The sequence below is a fragment of the Gymnoscopelus microlampas genome (assembly GCF_963454915.1).
Source record: "Gymnoscopelus microlampas genome assembly, chromosome: 17".
Lineage (NCBI taxonomy): Eukaryota > Metazoa > Chordata > Actinopteri > Myctophiformes > Myctophidae > Gymnoscopelus > Gymnoscopelus microlampas.
The window spans coordinates 46,741,414-46,758,913 of record NC_139954.1 but is presented as its reverse complement, the minus strand read 5'-3'; the positions used below and the strand labels follow the sequence as shown (position 1 = coordinate 46,758,913).

At 42.0% G+C, this 17,500-nt stretch overlaps 2 protein-coding genes across 2 annotated transcripts in view; one reads left to right on the top strand and one right to left on the bottom strand.

Annotated features, from left to right (window-relative positions):
- Positions 1 to 6,306, bottom strand: part of LOC311065164 (E3 SUMO-protein ligase ZBED1-like) — a gene marked incomplete at both ends in the record, with an annotated part of 32,066 nt that extends 25,760 nt beyond the window's left edge. The window contains 3 exons of the mRNA XM_084085381.1: positions 3,793 to 4,096; positions 4,294 to 4,438; positions 4,727 to 6,306. Coding sequence (XP_083941507.1) covers positions 3,793 to 4,096; positions 4,294 to 4,438; positions 4,727 to 6,306 — 2,029 coding nt within the window. The remainder of the gene's footprint in view (positions 1 to 3,792; positions 4,097 to 4,293; positions 4,439 to 4,726) is intronic.
- raph1a (Ras association (RalGDS/AF-6) and pleckstrin homology domains 1a) overlaps positions 1 to 17,500 on the top strand; it is a 50,846-nt gene that overhangs the window by 6,523 nt on the left and 26,823 nt on the right. The window contains exons 3-9 of the mRNA XM_084085380.1: positions 8,816 to 8,935; positions 10,353 to 10,464; positions 10,733 to 10,854; positions 12,674 to 12,826; positions 13,953 to 14,105; positions 15,600 to 15,752; positions 16,112 to 16,189. Coding sequence (XP_083941506.1) covers positions 8,816 to 8,935; positions 10,353 to 10,464; positions 10,733 to 10,854; positions 12,674 to 12,826; positions 13,953 to 14,105; positions 15,600 to 15,752; positions 16,112 to 16,189 — 891 coding nt within the window. The remainder of the gene's footprint in view (positions 1 to 8,815; positions 8,936 to 10,352; positions 10,465 to 10,732; positions 10,855 to 12,673; positions 12,827 to 13,952; positions 14,106 to 15,599; positions 15,753 to 16,111; positions 16,190 to 17,500) is intronic.

The following is a 17,500-nucleotide window of genomic DNA, read 5'->3' as shown; positions in this document are numbered from 1 at the left end:
CATCTTTTTGTGTCACCAAGCAGCTGCATTTGCGATCACTCCAAGATAACTGCAGCAAGCAGCAGTGAGTGCAAAAAGACTACACAGCGGACATTATGCCAGTGTGCTTCTCTCACGGAACTGCCCACTTCCCGCAAAGCATTGTGGGAAATGGATTTGTATTTTGATAAAGCATCGATAAGGCATAAGGCAGCCATAAGACGATTGTTTTAACTGTGTGAGCGCGGCCCTCCTTTGCACGGCAAAACAGCCTTATCAAAACCACGTGACTTCCATAGGAAATTAATTGAAACGGCCTTATGCTTCAGGTAAGGCTTAAGGCAGCCATAAAACACTTGTTTCAACTGTGTGATTAAGGCCCGACAATGTATAAAGTCACCATACCAACTTTGATGAGTCAGTGTTGTTCTAAAAGCATGTTTTTTCATTTCCTGAAAAGTGAATAGCCTACATAGTTGGTTTCTGCCTGACAGCAGAGATATATGCCTATATAAGGGCATATCGGCTTTGTTTATGGTTATGTCTGAGTCATAGTGACGTGGCCTTGGTCTTGCCTATATATGGGTGTATCGGCTTTGTTTATGGTTATGTCTGAGTTATAGTGACGTGGCCGAGGTCTTGCCTACATATGGGCATTTCGGGTTTGTTTATGGTTATGTCTGAGTTAGAGTGACGTCAGAGGTCTGCCGGCCGGCTGGCCCTCCCTTAAAGGGAGGGTAAGTGATTTACTTAGGTTACCTAACCCTCCCTTAAAGGTGTAGTGAAATGAAAAATATGTTTTTCACACTTTTAGAGCATATCCGTGGTCATCATATGGGCATACCTAACAATAGATGCCAAAAAAAAAGAAAAAAAAACATTTTTGTGTATTTTTACATCTAAAGTCCCTAAAAAGCCAATCTTAATTACTTCCTGTAAACGAAAACGTGCTGCGTGATGACATAACTCGACCTTCGTGAATATAAATGAATCTTGATTACATGCACCTGTTTGATTCCCATAGCTGCACGTTCTTCAAACACAGCTGATTTTAATTACAGAGATACTCCGTTTTGAATCTCATTGAAGATGAGTGTATTACTCATTTTAAACTTCATCTGCACACTAAAATATGTATCTGAAAACATTATGGGTTAGAAATAAGCCAGGTAGTAGCAAACGCGCTTCACTGGCCGTCTCTCTCTCACTTGTAAACAAACACTAGCCGTGTTGCCCACGGCTGAAGTGATTGAGATCCAACGTCCCATAGCCTGAAGGGATGGGACCTTCTGATTGGTTTAGAGTCGTTGAGCCGACGTTTCGGGCTGAACCTTCAAAATAAAATGACCGAAAATGTCACTTCAGTGCGTCTTTAAGCTCATTTTAATATCGGATTTGAAACACGGCTTAACAGGTTAATTGTCTCCGCCAGGCTGTAGGCATGGAGAGACTATGTTTTGCACCCTGTCCGTCCGTCCGTCCGTGTGTGTGTTTGTGTGTCCGTTTGTAAACAGCTAATCTCCGGTGCCGTTGGCTTAATCTAAGCAAAACTGTGCACACACACTCACTCCCTGGATGCAAGAGCAGAACCTCTGCCCCACATTTTTCACATGGGCCTGTTATAGCGCCACCAGGAGGCAGTTTTTTGCAAAAAAAAAACATTTTGACTGTACTCCTACAGATTTTGTCCAAACATCACGCACATCAGTACACAGTATCTCTATAGTCATTAAACCAAAGGGATTTTTCAGATGTATCATATTCCATCCTGATTGGCTAAGATTGGCTTCCAAAGTTTGCAGGAGTGCTTCGTTTTGAACAAAATGCCTCAATGAACATCAACGATTTCCGTGAAATGTTGCACACACATTCCCACTATGCCGAGGAAGAAATGCCACGTAAAAATGTTCAAATCAGCGTCATGGTGGCGCTATAACAGGCTGATTTGTGTTTTTACCTATAACTGCACTGATCTGTGTAAAACTTTGTATGCGCTCTCTAGAGGCCAAAGAAAAACGTTTGCCCTGTATTTTTGCCCTGTATTTTTCAGATCTGCCTTTTATAGCACCGCCAGGAAGGCCGACTAATGTAAAACACATTTTTCGATACCACTCCTTCAGATTTTATCAAAATGTCACACAGATCTGTACACATGATCTCTATAGTCATGTGATCAAGATGGCTCTGTTTTTTCATATTCCATCCTGATTGATTGGCTTAGATTTACATCTAAAGCTTGCAGGAATGGCCGGTTTTGAACAAAATGCCGTAAATCATGAATATGTAAATGTAAATCATATATTAATCCTACAAATCTTGTCGAAACATCACGCAAATCAGTACAAATGATCTCTAATCTCTAATTATCTAAGTGATCAAGACTTTTTTGTTTTTGTTTGATTTTTCATATTCCATCCTGATTGGCAAATTCTGAGCATTGCTGGCCCACAATAACCTACTTGACCTGGCGGAGACCTGTGCTCTGAGGAGAACTTTCTCTACTTCATAATATACTTCCTAGAAATGTAGTGGACCCCAAACCTTCCGTCATCATGGCTCCCCTGTGGTCCTTAAACCACAGGTTGGACCACAAACCCAAGCCTCTCTCACACACACACACACACACACACACACACACACACACACACACACACACACACACACACACACACACACACACAAAACCCTCTGTCCAAATGACAGACTTTGCTAACCACAGGGATCTAATTGTAGCACCCTTCCCTTGTGTGTGTGTGTGTGTGTGTGTGTGTGTGTGTGTGTGTGTGTGTGTGTGTGTGTGTGTGTGTGTGTGTGTGTGTGCTGGCTCTCTCCCTCCAGGGAGAGGGGGCGACCGTGGGGCAGCTCCCCAGGAATAGCTCTCTGTGTCTGGGTCAGTCTGCCAGGATGGCTGGGTGTGGCTCTGGAGGCCATTCCTCAACATTCTGTCACTATATAGACTCTATATAGTCTAGATTATAGAGCTTAATTGATCTGACAATACATGTTAAATACCCTTATAGTATATTATACTGATGGTTAGGGGTGCCACGGTACAGTTGGCCCACGGATCGGTTTGTACCTCGGTTTTGGGGCCACGGTTTCGGTTCAGTTTCGGTACGTATTTTACATATAAAGAACAAAAAAATGACTCTTCAAAATATTTTCTTTATTTGCTTATGAGCAAATTGAAGTACTTTGTAGAAAAATAAACAGAACAAACAAAAGTAAACAATAAACATGAATTAAAAATTAAAGTGCCTCAACTTAGCCTCAACTATTCCAACATGTAAAATAATTTTCTATTAAACAGACTCTAACTGGTATACACTCACTGTAGTATAAAATATAAAATATCAAAATAAGGTGCACAGTTTTGGCAATAGCCATACCAGTGGTTCTAAAACTCTTAAATTTCAAGTTCACCACTTACAGACTTGAAAGGGCCGTTTTTGACCCCCCTAAAGGAACCCAGCTGCCATATACAATTAAATTAGAGGACACATTTAAATAAAAGTAAATCAAATGCCTAGCAGGCTAGCATTAAACAACTTTAAGCAGTGACTGACTTCACATTCAGTAGGCTTAGGCTATCAGAATTAGAGGAAACTGTTAAATACAAATGGCTTGCAGCAGTAACACTTAACACAATAAACATTAGTACTTCAGTAGCATAGCTTATTTAGGTTGGCTTTTTTTTGTATTCTTCTATTTTGAGATTCTTCTGCAAGAACACAAGCTTGTCAACATTCTCTGCAGAAAGGCGAGAGCGGCATGCACTAACAATGTCCCCTGTAGTGGAGAAAACTCTCTCACTTGCAACAGATGTTCCTGGGACACAGAGGTGACGCTTTGCAACTTTTGCGACACGAGGGTACTTTGCCTCGTTGTCCTTCCACCACACAAATGGATCATCCTCCACATCGATGCAGTCCGCTAACCTGTAGAAGTTGAGTTCCTCCTCGACTAACTGAGAAAGGGGCTTGACCTGACGCTGGGTTCTGTAAACCTCTCCGAATAGCTCTGACATGGCTGTCTTCTTCCTGGGAGGAGGGGAGAATGGATTTCGTCCCTCTGTGGATGGGCCTGGCCTGGCCTCTGGCTCTGCTTGACTCTGAGTCTGCAACAATAGTAATAATACACAACAAATGTTTTAAGATATAAAATATTACAGGACAAATGAAAAAAGCTCTCATGCTTTTTTTGTTTTTTATCCTTTGCTTTGACACATGTATAATATGTTGCATTTGTGTCCATACATGCAGCATATATATAGTGCAAATATAATGGCAATCATAAAATCACAAAATAGCCTACCTGCTGTTCATGCTCCAAGATTTCTGCAGTGATTTCACTGTAGACCCGGACACGAGATGGTTCATCCAGGAAAGGGAGGGATTTAAACCTGGGATCCATCGCTGTGGTCTTTTGAAGGTACCTTACAAGGTCAGGATCTGTGTACCTACAATTTAGGCATTTAGCACTATTAGCAGACATTCTTAATCTTGATTATAATAATATTGGTTATAGTGGTCCCGACTCCCCATAAGGAACCACTATAACCAAATATGACTAACAAATTATTAGAATGTGATAAAAACAAAATACACAAAATATAACTAAACTAATACACATAAAAAATCAAACTATAATCCATAGCAACTTGCAATAAGCAAGGACAAAACATGATAGGCTATTAGGTTTAATGCATGGCAATAATAATAATCTAGGAGGATTTATATATAAATACCTTGGAGTAAGGTCCCGTACAATTGCTGCTTTAGCCTCTCTGATGGTTGGACTGTCCTCGGCTAGTGGTGCCATGGCATCAAGGATTTGAACCTTTAGAGGGAGTATCATAGAAGCGGTGGGTGTTGTCTCGCTGCTCATTAATTTAGTGACAGACTTAAGTGGTTTAAGGAGTTGAACGAGTTGTTCTGCCATTCTTTGTTCGTTGTCATTTAACATTGCCATGTCCTTGACATTCTTCTTCACAGCTGTGTCCATTAATGTGGCATAGACGGCAGGCTGCTGTTCCAGATATCGTTCTAACATGTCATGTGTAGTGTTCCAACGAGTACTGACATCCATGATTAACATGTTTGTAGGCAATGTTAATGCCTTTTGTTTCTCAGTCATCTTACTGTTGGCGGTGGTGCTTTTGTGGAAAAACGTGACAACTCGCCTTACTTTCCCTAGAAGACGGGACACTGTGTTGTTGTCAACTGACTTCTTGGCTGCGAGGTTAAGAGTGTGGGCGAAGCAGCCTATCTGTGGCCCCAGCGCCTCCACTGCATTGATCGCGTTGACTATATTCGATGCATTATCTGTGGCGACCGGGATGGTTAAAGGCGGCCGCTCCAACTTCCACTCTGTCACTGCGTTTCTCATCTCTTCTGCCAAGTTGGCGCTTGTGTGGCTTTCATGCATTGCACGAGTTTGCAGCACTGCACTTTTGATTTCCCAATCTGACAAATAGTGAGCTGTAACAGTAAGGTAACTTTCCGTTGCACGGGACGTCCAGCCATCAGTGGTCAGCGCGAGGCTTTGGGCTTTAGCCAAATCGTCTACAAGCTCCTGGCGCACTGTTTCATAGATGGCAGGAATTACTTTCTCGCTGAAATGTGTACGGCCAGGCACAATGTAACGTGGGTCGATGGTTTTCACTACGTGACGAAAGCCCACGTTTTCAACCATGGAAAGAGGCTGCATATCTTTAGCAATGCACATCCCAATTGCAAGGGTTATTTTCTTGTGTTTCACAGAACCAAAGCTATAGGGCTGCTGCAAAGTTTCTCGGATAGTCTGTTGTTTTTGTGCCGATGTTACCTGCGCGGCTGGCCTGCTCCAAGCGAGCGCTACATCGGGGTGGTGACGCTGTAGATGTGTGCTCATATTGCTAGTGTTCCCATGTGCATACGCCACACGCTTTAAGCAATGCTTACAGATAGTCTTAGCCCTGTCCACTTTTTTCTCTCCCCCGTCATCATAGTCAACAGGGAAACCAAAGTGTTCCCACACCGCAGATCTGAATGAGGCTGGCGCCTCATCAAACTTTTCTCTCGCACTCTCCTCCACTCCGCCGCTTGCCATGATGACTTTTGTTTCCTGACTCCTGTGGGCTGCGGCTCGGATTTCACACACACAGGCGGTAGGGGGGAGGGGGCGAGCCAGTGATTGGATGTCTACTCGCGGGGCGGGGATTTCTACAGCACAGAGTGCTTGCTGTAGTGTAGGCACAGTTCTGCTGGTCAGTGTGGCCAGCTGTAAGAAATTCTCTGATTGCGAACCGAAAGATTGCGGTTCATAAATGCGTATTGAACCGTGCATGTCGTACCGTACGGTTCGGTTAAAATCCGTGAACCGCGGCACCCTTACTGATGGTAATCATTGATATGCAGTGTTTGTTCAATCTCTCTGTCTCTCCTGCTCTTTAATAAATAGAAAAAGCATTTTCAGGTCAGGATACTAATTTCATCCAATCAGGAAAGAGAATAATAATAATACATCAGAATTATATAGTGCTTTTCTTAGAACCCAAAGTGGCTTTACAAAACGGCTTAAAATAACTAATAACCCAGAACTACAAGATACAGGATGAACAAGTGAAATCAGAAGTAATGATACAAATAAATGAGCAGAACTGGAACATTATACAACTTAAGCTGATTAATGGGTACTCTCTCCTGATTGGCTGAAATTCCAGAACATATCGATAAGTCATGATGAATAATCATTATGAAATCAATGTATGGCCATAGTTTATGGACAGATTATTGTCTGCCTCTGTAGTGATCAGTTTTACAGGAGTATAACACTAAGTACATTCAACAGAAAATGACCATGTTTGCTTTGAGTTTATGCTAATTAACCACTATAAACATGGCTATGGTTACATTGCAAATGTCGTACACCTGACTGAGATACAGTATTCATTCACTTACTAAATAACCAGAACACATGGACGACCTCTACTTGTTTATTTCTGCTAATCCATTCGAATATGCAAATTATATCATTAACTGTGCATGATATAGAAATGTATCAAGCTGAAATGGATTCTAGTCAAGAATCTGGTACACCCCTTTATCACATGGTTATATTATAATATATATGTTAATAATTATGTCTGAAGGTTTAGCCTGTATTGCTGCATATTGCTGTACTGCAGTGCTGTCTGTTGGCCACCAGAGGGTGCTAACAGACTGCAGTCAGTGACCTGTAGAGAACACTGAAGTGATCGTCTCTCAATTCAATTCAAATATGCTTTATTGGCATGACAAGCGTTCTTATATTGCCAAAGCATTACATACAGTATGATACAAGTTACAAAATAATAGTACATTTTCAGAATCAGAACAAATAATACAAACAAGACAAGGAAAAACAAAATGACATTAGTCTATTAACTGTAGTTGACGTATAGTGTTCACCCATTGTCCCTCATCTTGTGGCAGCCTGCTACATGTGCTACATATGTTGCTGCCAACCTTGAACATCGGTCTTTCTCACCTAATAAATAGAGGATTACCTGGATAGAGTCAAACTGTATCTTTGTTTTTGTTATTTGTGTGCATGTAGGGTAGTAATCTTCTCTTATGTGTTTATATTAGTCACATGGCTTCACATGGCTTTTGAAGGCTTTATAATGATAGGATTTGGGGGTTACTAATCTTTAGGTGTTTCCTAAATGTTATGGCTCTTTTTACAATGTTGATGATTAGAGAGAGATGAGAGAGAGATGATTAGAGAGATAGAGAGATTCTCAGTCCCAGTTTGAACCTTTGCATGAAACTGTATGACCGTCAAGTGCTACGGTCTGAAGAGGTTAGTCTACAGATTACAGTGGAAGATTGAGAGTTGAGTCTGCAGTCTAACTGCAATGGGGAGTTTGTTCCACAGATTGGGAGCCAGAAGGGAGAAAAGTCTAGGACGTGTGGAGCGTTGTCCAGGGTGTTTTAGAGAAGGTAGAAGAGTCTAGGACTTGTGGAGCGTTGTCCAGGGTGTTTTATAGAAGGGAGAAGAGTCTAGGACGTGTGGAGCGTTGTCCAGGGTGTTTTAGAGAAGAGAGAAGAGTCTAGGACGTGTGGAGCGTTGTCCAGGGTGTTTTATAGAAGAGAGAAGATTCTAGGACGTGTGGAGCGTTGTCCAGGGTGTTTTATAGAAGAGAGAAGATTCTAGGACGTGTTGTCCAGGGTGTTTTAGAGAAGAGAGAAGAGTCTAGGACGTGTGGACTGTTGTCCAGGGTGTTTTAGAGAAGAGAGAAGAGTCTAGGACGTGTGGAGCATTGTCCAGGGTGTTTTAGAGAAGGTTCATACTGGGTTAGCTCTGAGTGACCAGGAAGGGTTGTAGGGTTGGATACAGATTATATAAGTTATATTGTATTAACATACTCTACCATACAGATTGTATAAGTTATATTGTATTAACATACTCTACCATACAGATTATATAAGTTATATTGTATTAACATACTCTACCATACATATTGTATCAGTTATATTGTATTAACATACTCTACCATACAGATTGTATAAGTTATATTGTATTAACATACTCTACCATACAGATTGTATAAGTTATATTGTATTAACATACTCTACCATACAGATTGTATCAGTTATATTGTATTAACATACTCTACCATACAGATTGTATAAGTTATATTGTATTAACATACTCTACCATACATATTGTATAAGTTATATTGTATTAACATACTCTACCATACATATTGTATAAGTTATATTGTATTAACATACTCTACCATACATATTGTATTAACATAACATTGTATTTAATACAATAAGTGACATGCAGTTCTCCTCCTGGCCTACAGATGGAGCAGGTGTCCGATGAGGAGGTGGAGCATGGAGCTGAGGAAGACAGCGATGAAGATGACCAGGATCTGGACAAGATGTTTGGAGCCTGGCTGGGAGAGCTGGACAAACTGACCCAGGTACACTAATGTTTAATGTTTGAATATTGTATGAGAGACGGTTTGATCTGCTGCAGGAAGGCACGCTAGCTGTACATTTAAAGTTTTAAACCAGTCCAGTCTCCTTGCTGTTGTAACATTATTACAAGATACCTCCATGCATTAGCTGGTGATAAATGATGTTCTGTATCCATTACAGTAATCCTGACTGAGATCAAACAGTTATAATATATCGATTACAGTGATCCATACTGAGATCAATATATATATAGTATTAATATATATATATATATATATATATATATATATATATATATGTATGTATGTATGTATGTGTGTGTGTGTGTGTGTGTGTGTGTGTGTGTGTGTGTGTGTGTGTGTGTGTGTGTGTGTGTGTGTGTGTGTGTGTGTGTGTGTGTGTGTGTGTGTGTGTGTGTGTGTGTGTGTATGTATGTATGTATGTATGTATGTATGTATGTATGTATGTATATATATGTATATGTATATGTATATGTATATGTATATATATATATATATATATATATATATATATATATATATAACGTCTAGCGCCCGAACGTCTAGCGTGACGCGTCGTTCACTTTGCAGTGCCACCTTACAGGCACCTCACAGTGTGAGAGAGTTTTGTGCTCTCCTAAATCCACGGCAGGCTTTGAAAGTACCCACTTCAGAAAGAGGTGACGTGCATCACCTCTCCAATGACCAAAACCCACTTTGTGATTACTCAGACCTGGTATGGCAGACCTGTGGGGAGTGTGCAGTGATGTACAATGTGAAAAGATAGTTGAAATCGCAGAGATGAAGTTAGCAGTTTATTTGTGTAAAGGGTCGTCGGCGTGGGTTGTGTTGAGGATGGAAGCCGTCGAACTGGTGCATCCTACCTATTTATAGGTAGGATGTGATGTCATGCTGTCGTGAGATTACGCCACACTGGCGTGTCTCATCGTGATGTCACGACCGTGATGTCATATGACGTCACACTGGCTACATACATACATTATATAGATATAGATATATATATGTATATATAGATATATAGATATTGTCCTTCTAATCCGTGCGTGAGTGTTTTCTCAATTACATTTTTTTTTGTCTCCAAAATTGTTTTTAAGTTCAAGTAGCCTTGACCTGATGGAGGTTTTGGACACATGCGTTCCTAAGCTAATAATGTGATGACCGGTGGATTCTCTCGCAAGAACAAAAAAAAATAACCCTGAAACCTGAATTAATGATTTGGGTGAACTACTCCTTTAACTCAGTCTTAAGGTGGTAAATAATAATGAACATATTTTACGTCTGAGCCTTTCTAACAACTATGTTTGTTAGTTTGTTGTCCTAATCTCTCCTCTCTCTCTCTCTCTCTCTCTCTCTCTCTCTCTCTCTCTCTCTCTCTCTCTCTCTCTCTCTCTCTCTGTAGAGTCTGGATGACGGTCGTCCAGACAAGCCACGCCCCCAACAGAAGGCCCCACTCAGACAGGAGACCAACATGGCCGCCTTGACCTACCGCTTCTCTGTCTACAATATAAATGGTACACACACACACACACACACACACACACACACACACACACACACACACACACACACACGCGCGCGCACACACGCACACACGCACACACGCACACGCACACGCACACACACAAGTACCTCTATGCGTCGCTAATGGGTGTGTGTGTGTGTGTGTGTGTGTGTGTGTGTGTGTGTGTGTGTGTGTGTGTGTGTGTGTGTGTGTGTGTGTGTGTGTGTGTGTGTGTGTGTGTGTGTGTGTGCGCGTGCATGCGTGTGTGTGTGTTCCAGAGGCATTGAACCAGGGGGGGTCCAGACAGGTGGATCTGGATGCTCTGATGGATGATCTCTCCTCCATAGAGCAGGAGCTCACCTCCATCGGATCCAAAACCAACCGCCTGACTGACAGCAAGGTACAAGCCCTGACCTCTCACCCCTGACCTCTCACCCCTGACCTCCAACCCCTGAAGGCTCATAGCCCAAACGCGTAAGCGTTGGTTTATTGGTTTGTGCCAATAAAAAAAAGTGTTAATGTGATTACTTTGTCGTCCATTGATTTGACATTTTGGACGTCTTGTGCTTCCTGTTTGGGGGAGAGAAAAAAAATTAAACATGCAGTGATTTCCTCAGTGTAACAGACACTGGTCTCTTATAAAGGCCACACCTACAATGACACACCGCAAGAGGAGGCTGACACTCGTCTGCTTCTGCGTGGGGCAGATGCTGTGCCAAAGGGGTGTAAGAAGGGGACCATACGCACTGTTGATACTGATGTGGTAGAACCAAGGGGCCAGCCTGACATATTTACAATGAGGCCAATACGGAAGTGAGACAGTTCATATGAATGGCCTGTTTGGCGCTGTTTTGTTTTTTTTTGTTACCCCTGCGGGTGTCAGAAAGCATTTATTTTAACGCAAGCGGATGTGTTTTTGCCAAACTTTAGACTAGATTTTCTTACCTTAATAAAAATTGTACATTTGTATTCAAATAAATTCTATATGCTTCCAGTCCCTAGTTTTAAGTCTCCTTTCAATCATCATGATATACGTTTTGCTAAATTATGGTCCCATTTATTTTAAAATTGACGATAAAGTAGGCTATTCTCTAGGAGGGGCGGGATGATTTGATTGACAAGCTACCCAACCAATAGCATTCTTTGGGGATTGTTTTCCGGTTCCTGTTACCGACGTGCTTTTGGGCTGATATTAGAGATGGCGGATTTCAAATTCCTGAACAATCGGCTTCATTTTCGCTCTGTAGAAACCAGCGGTCTGGCTTTTTTCCATCTCTTTTATACAGTCTATGGGTTGTACTGGCTGTGGCTTCATTCAGCAAGATAGGTCCCGATGAGCTGTGGGTTGCCTTTGGTGTTGGAGAAAGCATTCGGTACATAGCTGTTCATGAAATGCAATGACTCCAACACAGTGTGTGACTCTCCCAGTCTTTCACGTTTTCACCGGGTGTGACGCTGTATCTGTGTTCGCTGGCAGAGGAAATAAGACTGCCTGGGAAACTTGGAAGTCATTCCCAGAGGTGAATGAGGCTTTCAGTAAACTCCTACACACGCCAAGTGAGGTCAGTGAAGGATCAATGTTCCTGCTAGAGTGATTTGTGGTGCTCATGTATGACCGAACCAGTGAGTGCACGGAAGTGAATGCTGCCAGGAAACAGCTCTTAACACAGAACACTAGAGAACACTCCTCCAACCCACGCTGGCAGCACTCAAGTAGCACAACAAGTGCACTTACTAACTTGCTACAAACTGTTGGAACCAGGCATTGGTCCTGGAACCAGAGATGCCAGAGCCATCTGAATGGGGCTGGACAAAGGAAACAACTGGGTGACAACAGTTTTGGACCACTCTCTCTCTGAAGCATCCAAATTGTGCCATGAATTAATCCACTGTCGCTGCACGAAAGGGTGTACTGGACGATGCAAGGGTGCCTATTATTGAATGAATGAATGAATGAATGATTTAATTATTGAATTAGATGTTGTATTTTAAGTTGTATTTATGTAATCTGCCATGGGCAGGAAGCTTGAGTGTTTTAGTTTGTTATTTGTTTGTTTATTGTTTTTGAATTATTATGTCGGTTCATCGTTTGTCAAATGAAATGCTAGTGTCCTGTAAGTCCATATGGGCTGGGCTTCCTTTGGAAGCATGACACTTTAATAAAGAACAAATCAAATCAAATCATATTTATGAATACTTGTTGTGTTTGTGTTGCTCAGGTTGGCCACAGGCCTCCGGCAGGCCGCAGTAGCAGGCCTCAGCCAGCGGGAGGCGCCAGCAGCAGCAGCAGCAGCAGTACAGGGACAACCACCTCACGACCTCCACTAGCTTCTAACTTCAGCCTGGATGACATCACTGCTCAGCTGGAGAAGGTGTGTGTGTGTGTGTGTGTGTGTGTGTGTGTGTGTGTGTGTGTGTGTGTGTGTGTGTGTGTGTGTGTGTGTGTGTGTGTGTGTGTGTGTGTGTGTGTGTGTGTGTGTGTGTGTGTGTGTGTGTGTGTGTGTGTGTTCACCATGGTGGTGTTGTCACCATGGTGGTGTTGTCACCATGGTGGTGTTGTTACCATGGTGACAACATGTATAAGCCTAATTAGAATATACAATCCATCTGTGTTGTCTAGAAAGATTAAAGACGGGGTGCTGTGATTTTCAGTGATCCCCCCCCCCCCCCCCCCCCTAAAACATAATCATCAGGTATTATGGTTATACTAGGAGGAAGATTTTTTTCATAAAAGTGTACAGAAATTGTTAAAATTATGTTTTTATGTGGACACGCCTCCAGTTCATTAAGTATACCTGGTTCTCACCTTAGCACCTCCTCCACCACCTTAGCACCACCCACCTGTCCTAGTCCCTCCTCCTCCTCATGCCCACACCTGTTGTGTTATGATAATGACCCTCAAGGTTTCAGCCTCAGAGTTGTTTTAGTTTTTGCAAAATGTGAATACATTGTCATGCCTACTCTTTGAATACATTTTGCTTAAAAAAAAAAGAAAAAAGAAAAAAAAGGTTTCAGCCTCCAGGTAGAAACTCAAAATAGTCAGAGAAGACATAAAACACCATAAAAACACCACCAGGGGGCTTAATGAAGTTCTATCAACCTCATAGACACATGAAAAACAGAAAAAGTGCAAAACCATGGCACCACCTCTTTAAATAAAATAAATTGCAAACTTTTGTCATGATAACAGAATTTATGATACGAGTTTGGAATCTGCATTATAAGCAACACAATACAGAGATACATTACAATATCCACAATCCCTCAGCCCTCTGCTCAGCTGTTCAGAATGCTCATTTGTTAATTGCATGGGCTGCTTTGTCTCAAGTTCAATCTATTCTGTTTCTACGTCTTATTGTGCTATTATTGCATATTGCTTTTTTGCATTTTGCCCGTTTGTCGCTGCTTGCAGCTATATTTATTATTATTATTATTATTATTATTATTAGTAATAATAATTGTTATTAATAATAATATAAGTGGGCGTGTTCTTCTCAGGCGTCTCTCAGTATGGACGAGGCAGCCCAAAGCTCATCCCACTCGCTTGGCTCCTCCTCTTCCCCCTCCGCTTATTCGTGGGCCACCATGCGTCGCCCCGCCCCTTCCCACCGCCAACACCGACGCACCGGATCTGTGGGGACCGAGCAAGAGGTACACACACACACACACACACACACACGCGCGCGCACACGCACACACCGTCATGCTGTGTGTAGCTGTAGAGAGAGTCTGCTAACCTTTGACTGTACTGTTAACCAGTGGTGGAAAAAGTACTCAAATGTTTTACTTAAGTAAAAGTATCAATTCTGCAATGTATACATACTCTGTTACAAGTAAAAGTCCGGAATTCAAAATTTGCTTGAGTAAAAGTAAAAAAGTATTGGTATCAAAACGTACTTAAAATAACCAAAAGTAAAAGTACTCATTATGCAGAATTTCCCATTTTCAAATGTATAAAATGTATACAAATCCTTTGAAAATAGCAGATCTACAAGCTCACAATGCATCGCATCGCGACGTATCTGCTATTTTCTAAAGGCTGAAATGTATATAGTGGTTAATGTATGTTTTATAATAATAATAAAAATCTGCAAAGTAACTAGTAACTAAAGTTTTCAAATAACTGTAATGGAGTAAAAGTACAATATTTGGTTCTGAAATGTAGAAGTAAAAGTATTAAAAATTGGAAATACTCTAAAATAAAAATACCAAAAAATGGTAGTAATTGTAAAGTGCAGTACTTGAGTAAGTACCTAGTACACCACTGCTGTTAACAATCATGTTAATAAATATTCAATCAATCAAAAAACAAACTCTTTGCATAACAATAATAATTAAAGCAGCGATGAACGGGCCCTCGACGTTCTGTCCAAGATACAACCCTGTAAGGCTACAGGGCTTAAACAATTTCAGCCTGTCCCTATTGGCCGTCTAAGTGTACCTAGCAATTTCGTAGGTATTCGATGCTCGGAACCAGTGTTATGGCTGTTTAAAGGCCAGCCAATAGGAAGACAGAGGGGGCGGGGCTTCAGCAATTACAGCTCGTCCCTATTGGTGGTCTAAGTCCACATACCAAATTTGGACTCGGTAGCATGCTGCGAACCGAAGTTATGGCTGTTTAAAGGAATTGTAGATCGGCTATTCTCACTTCCTGTTTGGCGTTGAAGTTTGACGCTTTGCCATGGTCACTTTTGATAACTTTTCATCGTTAACGTCTTTTATGTACTCTGAGCGAATTTGAGGCGGATCCGATAATCCGCCTGGGAGGAGTTTGTTAAATTACAACCCGTGAAAACGGCGTGAAATACACAAAAACGCCACTATCAATTCAAAATGGCCGACTTCCTGTTTGGTTTTGGTCATGGCTCCAGAGACTTTTTCGTAAGTTGGGACATGATACAGGTGTGTACCGATTTTTATACATGTAGGTGAAACCGTATTGTCGGGCTTGAAGCACAAAGTGTGCAAAGTTGCATAACTTTTGGAGTACGTATTGCCCCTCAAAAACGCGATTCATTATCGGGAAGCGGAAGCAGAAGCGGAATAATCATTGCAGTTTCAATAGGGCTTGGCACTACTGTGCAGTGCTCGGGCCCTAATAATATGATAATAATAATAATAATAATGTTTGTGTCTCTACATCAGCTGCGTTCCATCGTCCAATCATCATCACGCTCCTCCGTGACCTCTGCGTCAGGGGTCAGTGTTAACTCCGCCTCCTCCATGGACTCATTGGACAGTGTGCTGTCTGCCACGCCCCCTCCTGACGCAGCCAATCAGGGACAGGCTAGCACCGAGGTACACGGAAATACTGTGTGTGTGTGTGTGTGTGTGTGTGTGTGTGTGTGTGTGTGTGTGTGTGTGTGTGTGTGTGTGTGTGTGTGTGTGTGTGTGTGTGTGTGTGTGTGTGTGTGTGTGTTTTCAGTCTAATGTTTCTTCTCCAGACTCTCAAATCTAAAATGATTCTCAACAGAGTAATATTACTTCTGTTTATTTTCACGACAAATCCAAGATGGCGGACGGACAGTTTACAGATTAATCCATGAATGAATCACAGGATAAAGTTTTAATCACAGATTTCTTAAGAAAAGCTTAAAGTTCTCTATCTGTCTGTCTGTCTGTCTGTCTGTCTGTCTGTCTGTCTGTCTGTCTGTCAGCAGCATGTCTATCTGGACAGGGAAACGTCTCTGATTCTCAGAAACATGGCAGGAAAACCATCTCACCTCCTGACCCAGGTGATGCTCCTCTCTTCTAACTCCACCCCCTTCTGCATGATGTCATGATTCTAACTCCAGCCCCCTCTGCATGATGTCATGATTATAATTCCACCCCTTTCTGCATGATGTCATGATTATAACTCCACCCCCTTCTGCATGATGTCACGGCAAGTCTGGGTTGAATAAAAGTGGTTGGTTGATTGATTGATTGATTGATTGATACTTCATTTTTTTTTTACCAATTTGTTTTGTATTTTTTTTAGCTTTTATAAGCTTTTCAAGGGGAAGAGACATTGTATTGAAGTCATAAGCGTAGCATTACATTTCACACACACAAGTGTCTTTTCAGTGGTCATTAATGTACTGATGTAATCAATAGTAGTCACTGACACATGCCTTCTCTATTTGAACGACCACATCAAACTTGAGGTGGACGTGGGCAAATACTGCGGCATGGTCATGCTGGACCTCCAAAAAGCATTTTACACAGTAAATCACTCTTATTGATTGGTAAGCTAAAAGCAAACGGTTTGCAGTACATCAGTGAACTGGATGAAATCCTATCTGGAGGGGAGAGAACAGGTGGTGGAGGTGAACGGAACCTAGTCACTTCAACTATGCATGCACCTCATAGTACCGCAACACCACAAAGGCCTTAAAAACAAAGCTCCAGACATCCCAAAACAAACTGGTAAGGCTACTGCTTGGCCTTACACCTATAATATATAATATAATATACCTCACATCTACAACTCATCTAACCCCTGCTCATTTTGCTAGACTCGGATGGCTCAGGGTAGAGGACAGAGTACAGCCTGGTGTAGCCTGGACGGTGTAGCCTGGTGTAGCCCGTATCATTGGTGTCAATCAGATCTTTCCAAACGCGATGTACGCACGCAGTAAATTCCACGCATACGCGCGATTTGAAAAGTCTGGTGTGGGTCGGCTGTTAGATGCGTGTGTGTGTGTGTGTGTGTGTGTGTGTGTGTGTGTGTGTGTGTGTGTGTGTGTGTGTGTGTGTGTGTGTGTGTGTGTGTGTGTGTGTGTGTGTGTGTGTGTGTGTGTGTGTGTGTGTGTGGGTGGGTGGGTGGGCGGGCGGGCGGGCGGGCGTAATCCTTTCATACACATAGAACACACGAAGGCTCATCCAATCACATTCACACACAGGAAGGTCATAATTTGAGAGAAAGACACAGAGGGAGTGAGGGAGAGAGAGAGGGGGGGGGTGTGGTCAGTACCATGTGATCTCAGACACTGATCTGCTGTCAAACATTCAGACTTTTTAGTTTTTGCTTTGGGAATGTTTTTAATGTTTTGGAACATTCAGCA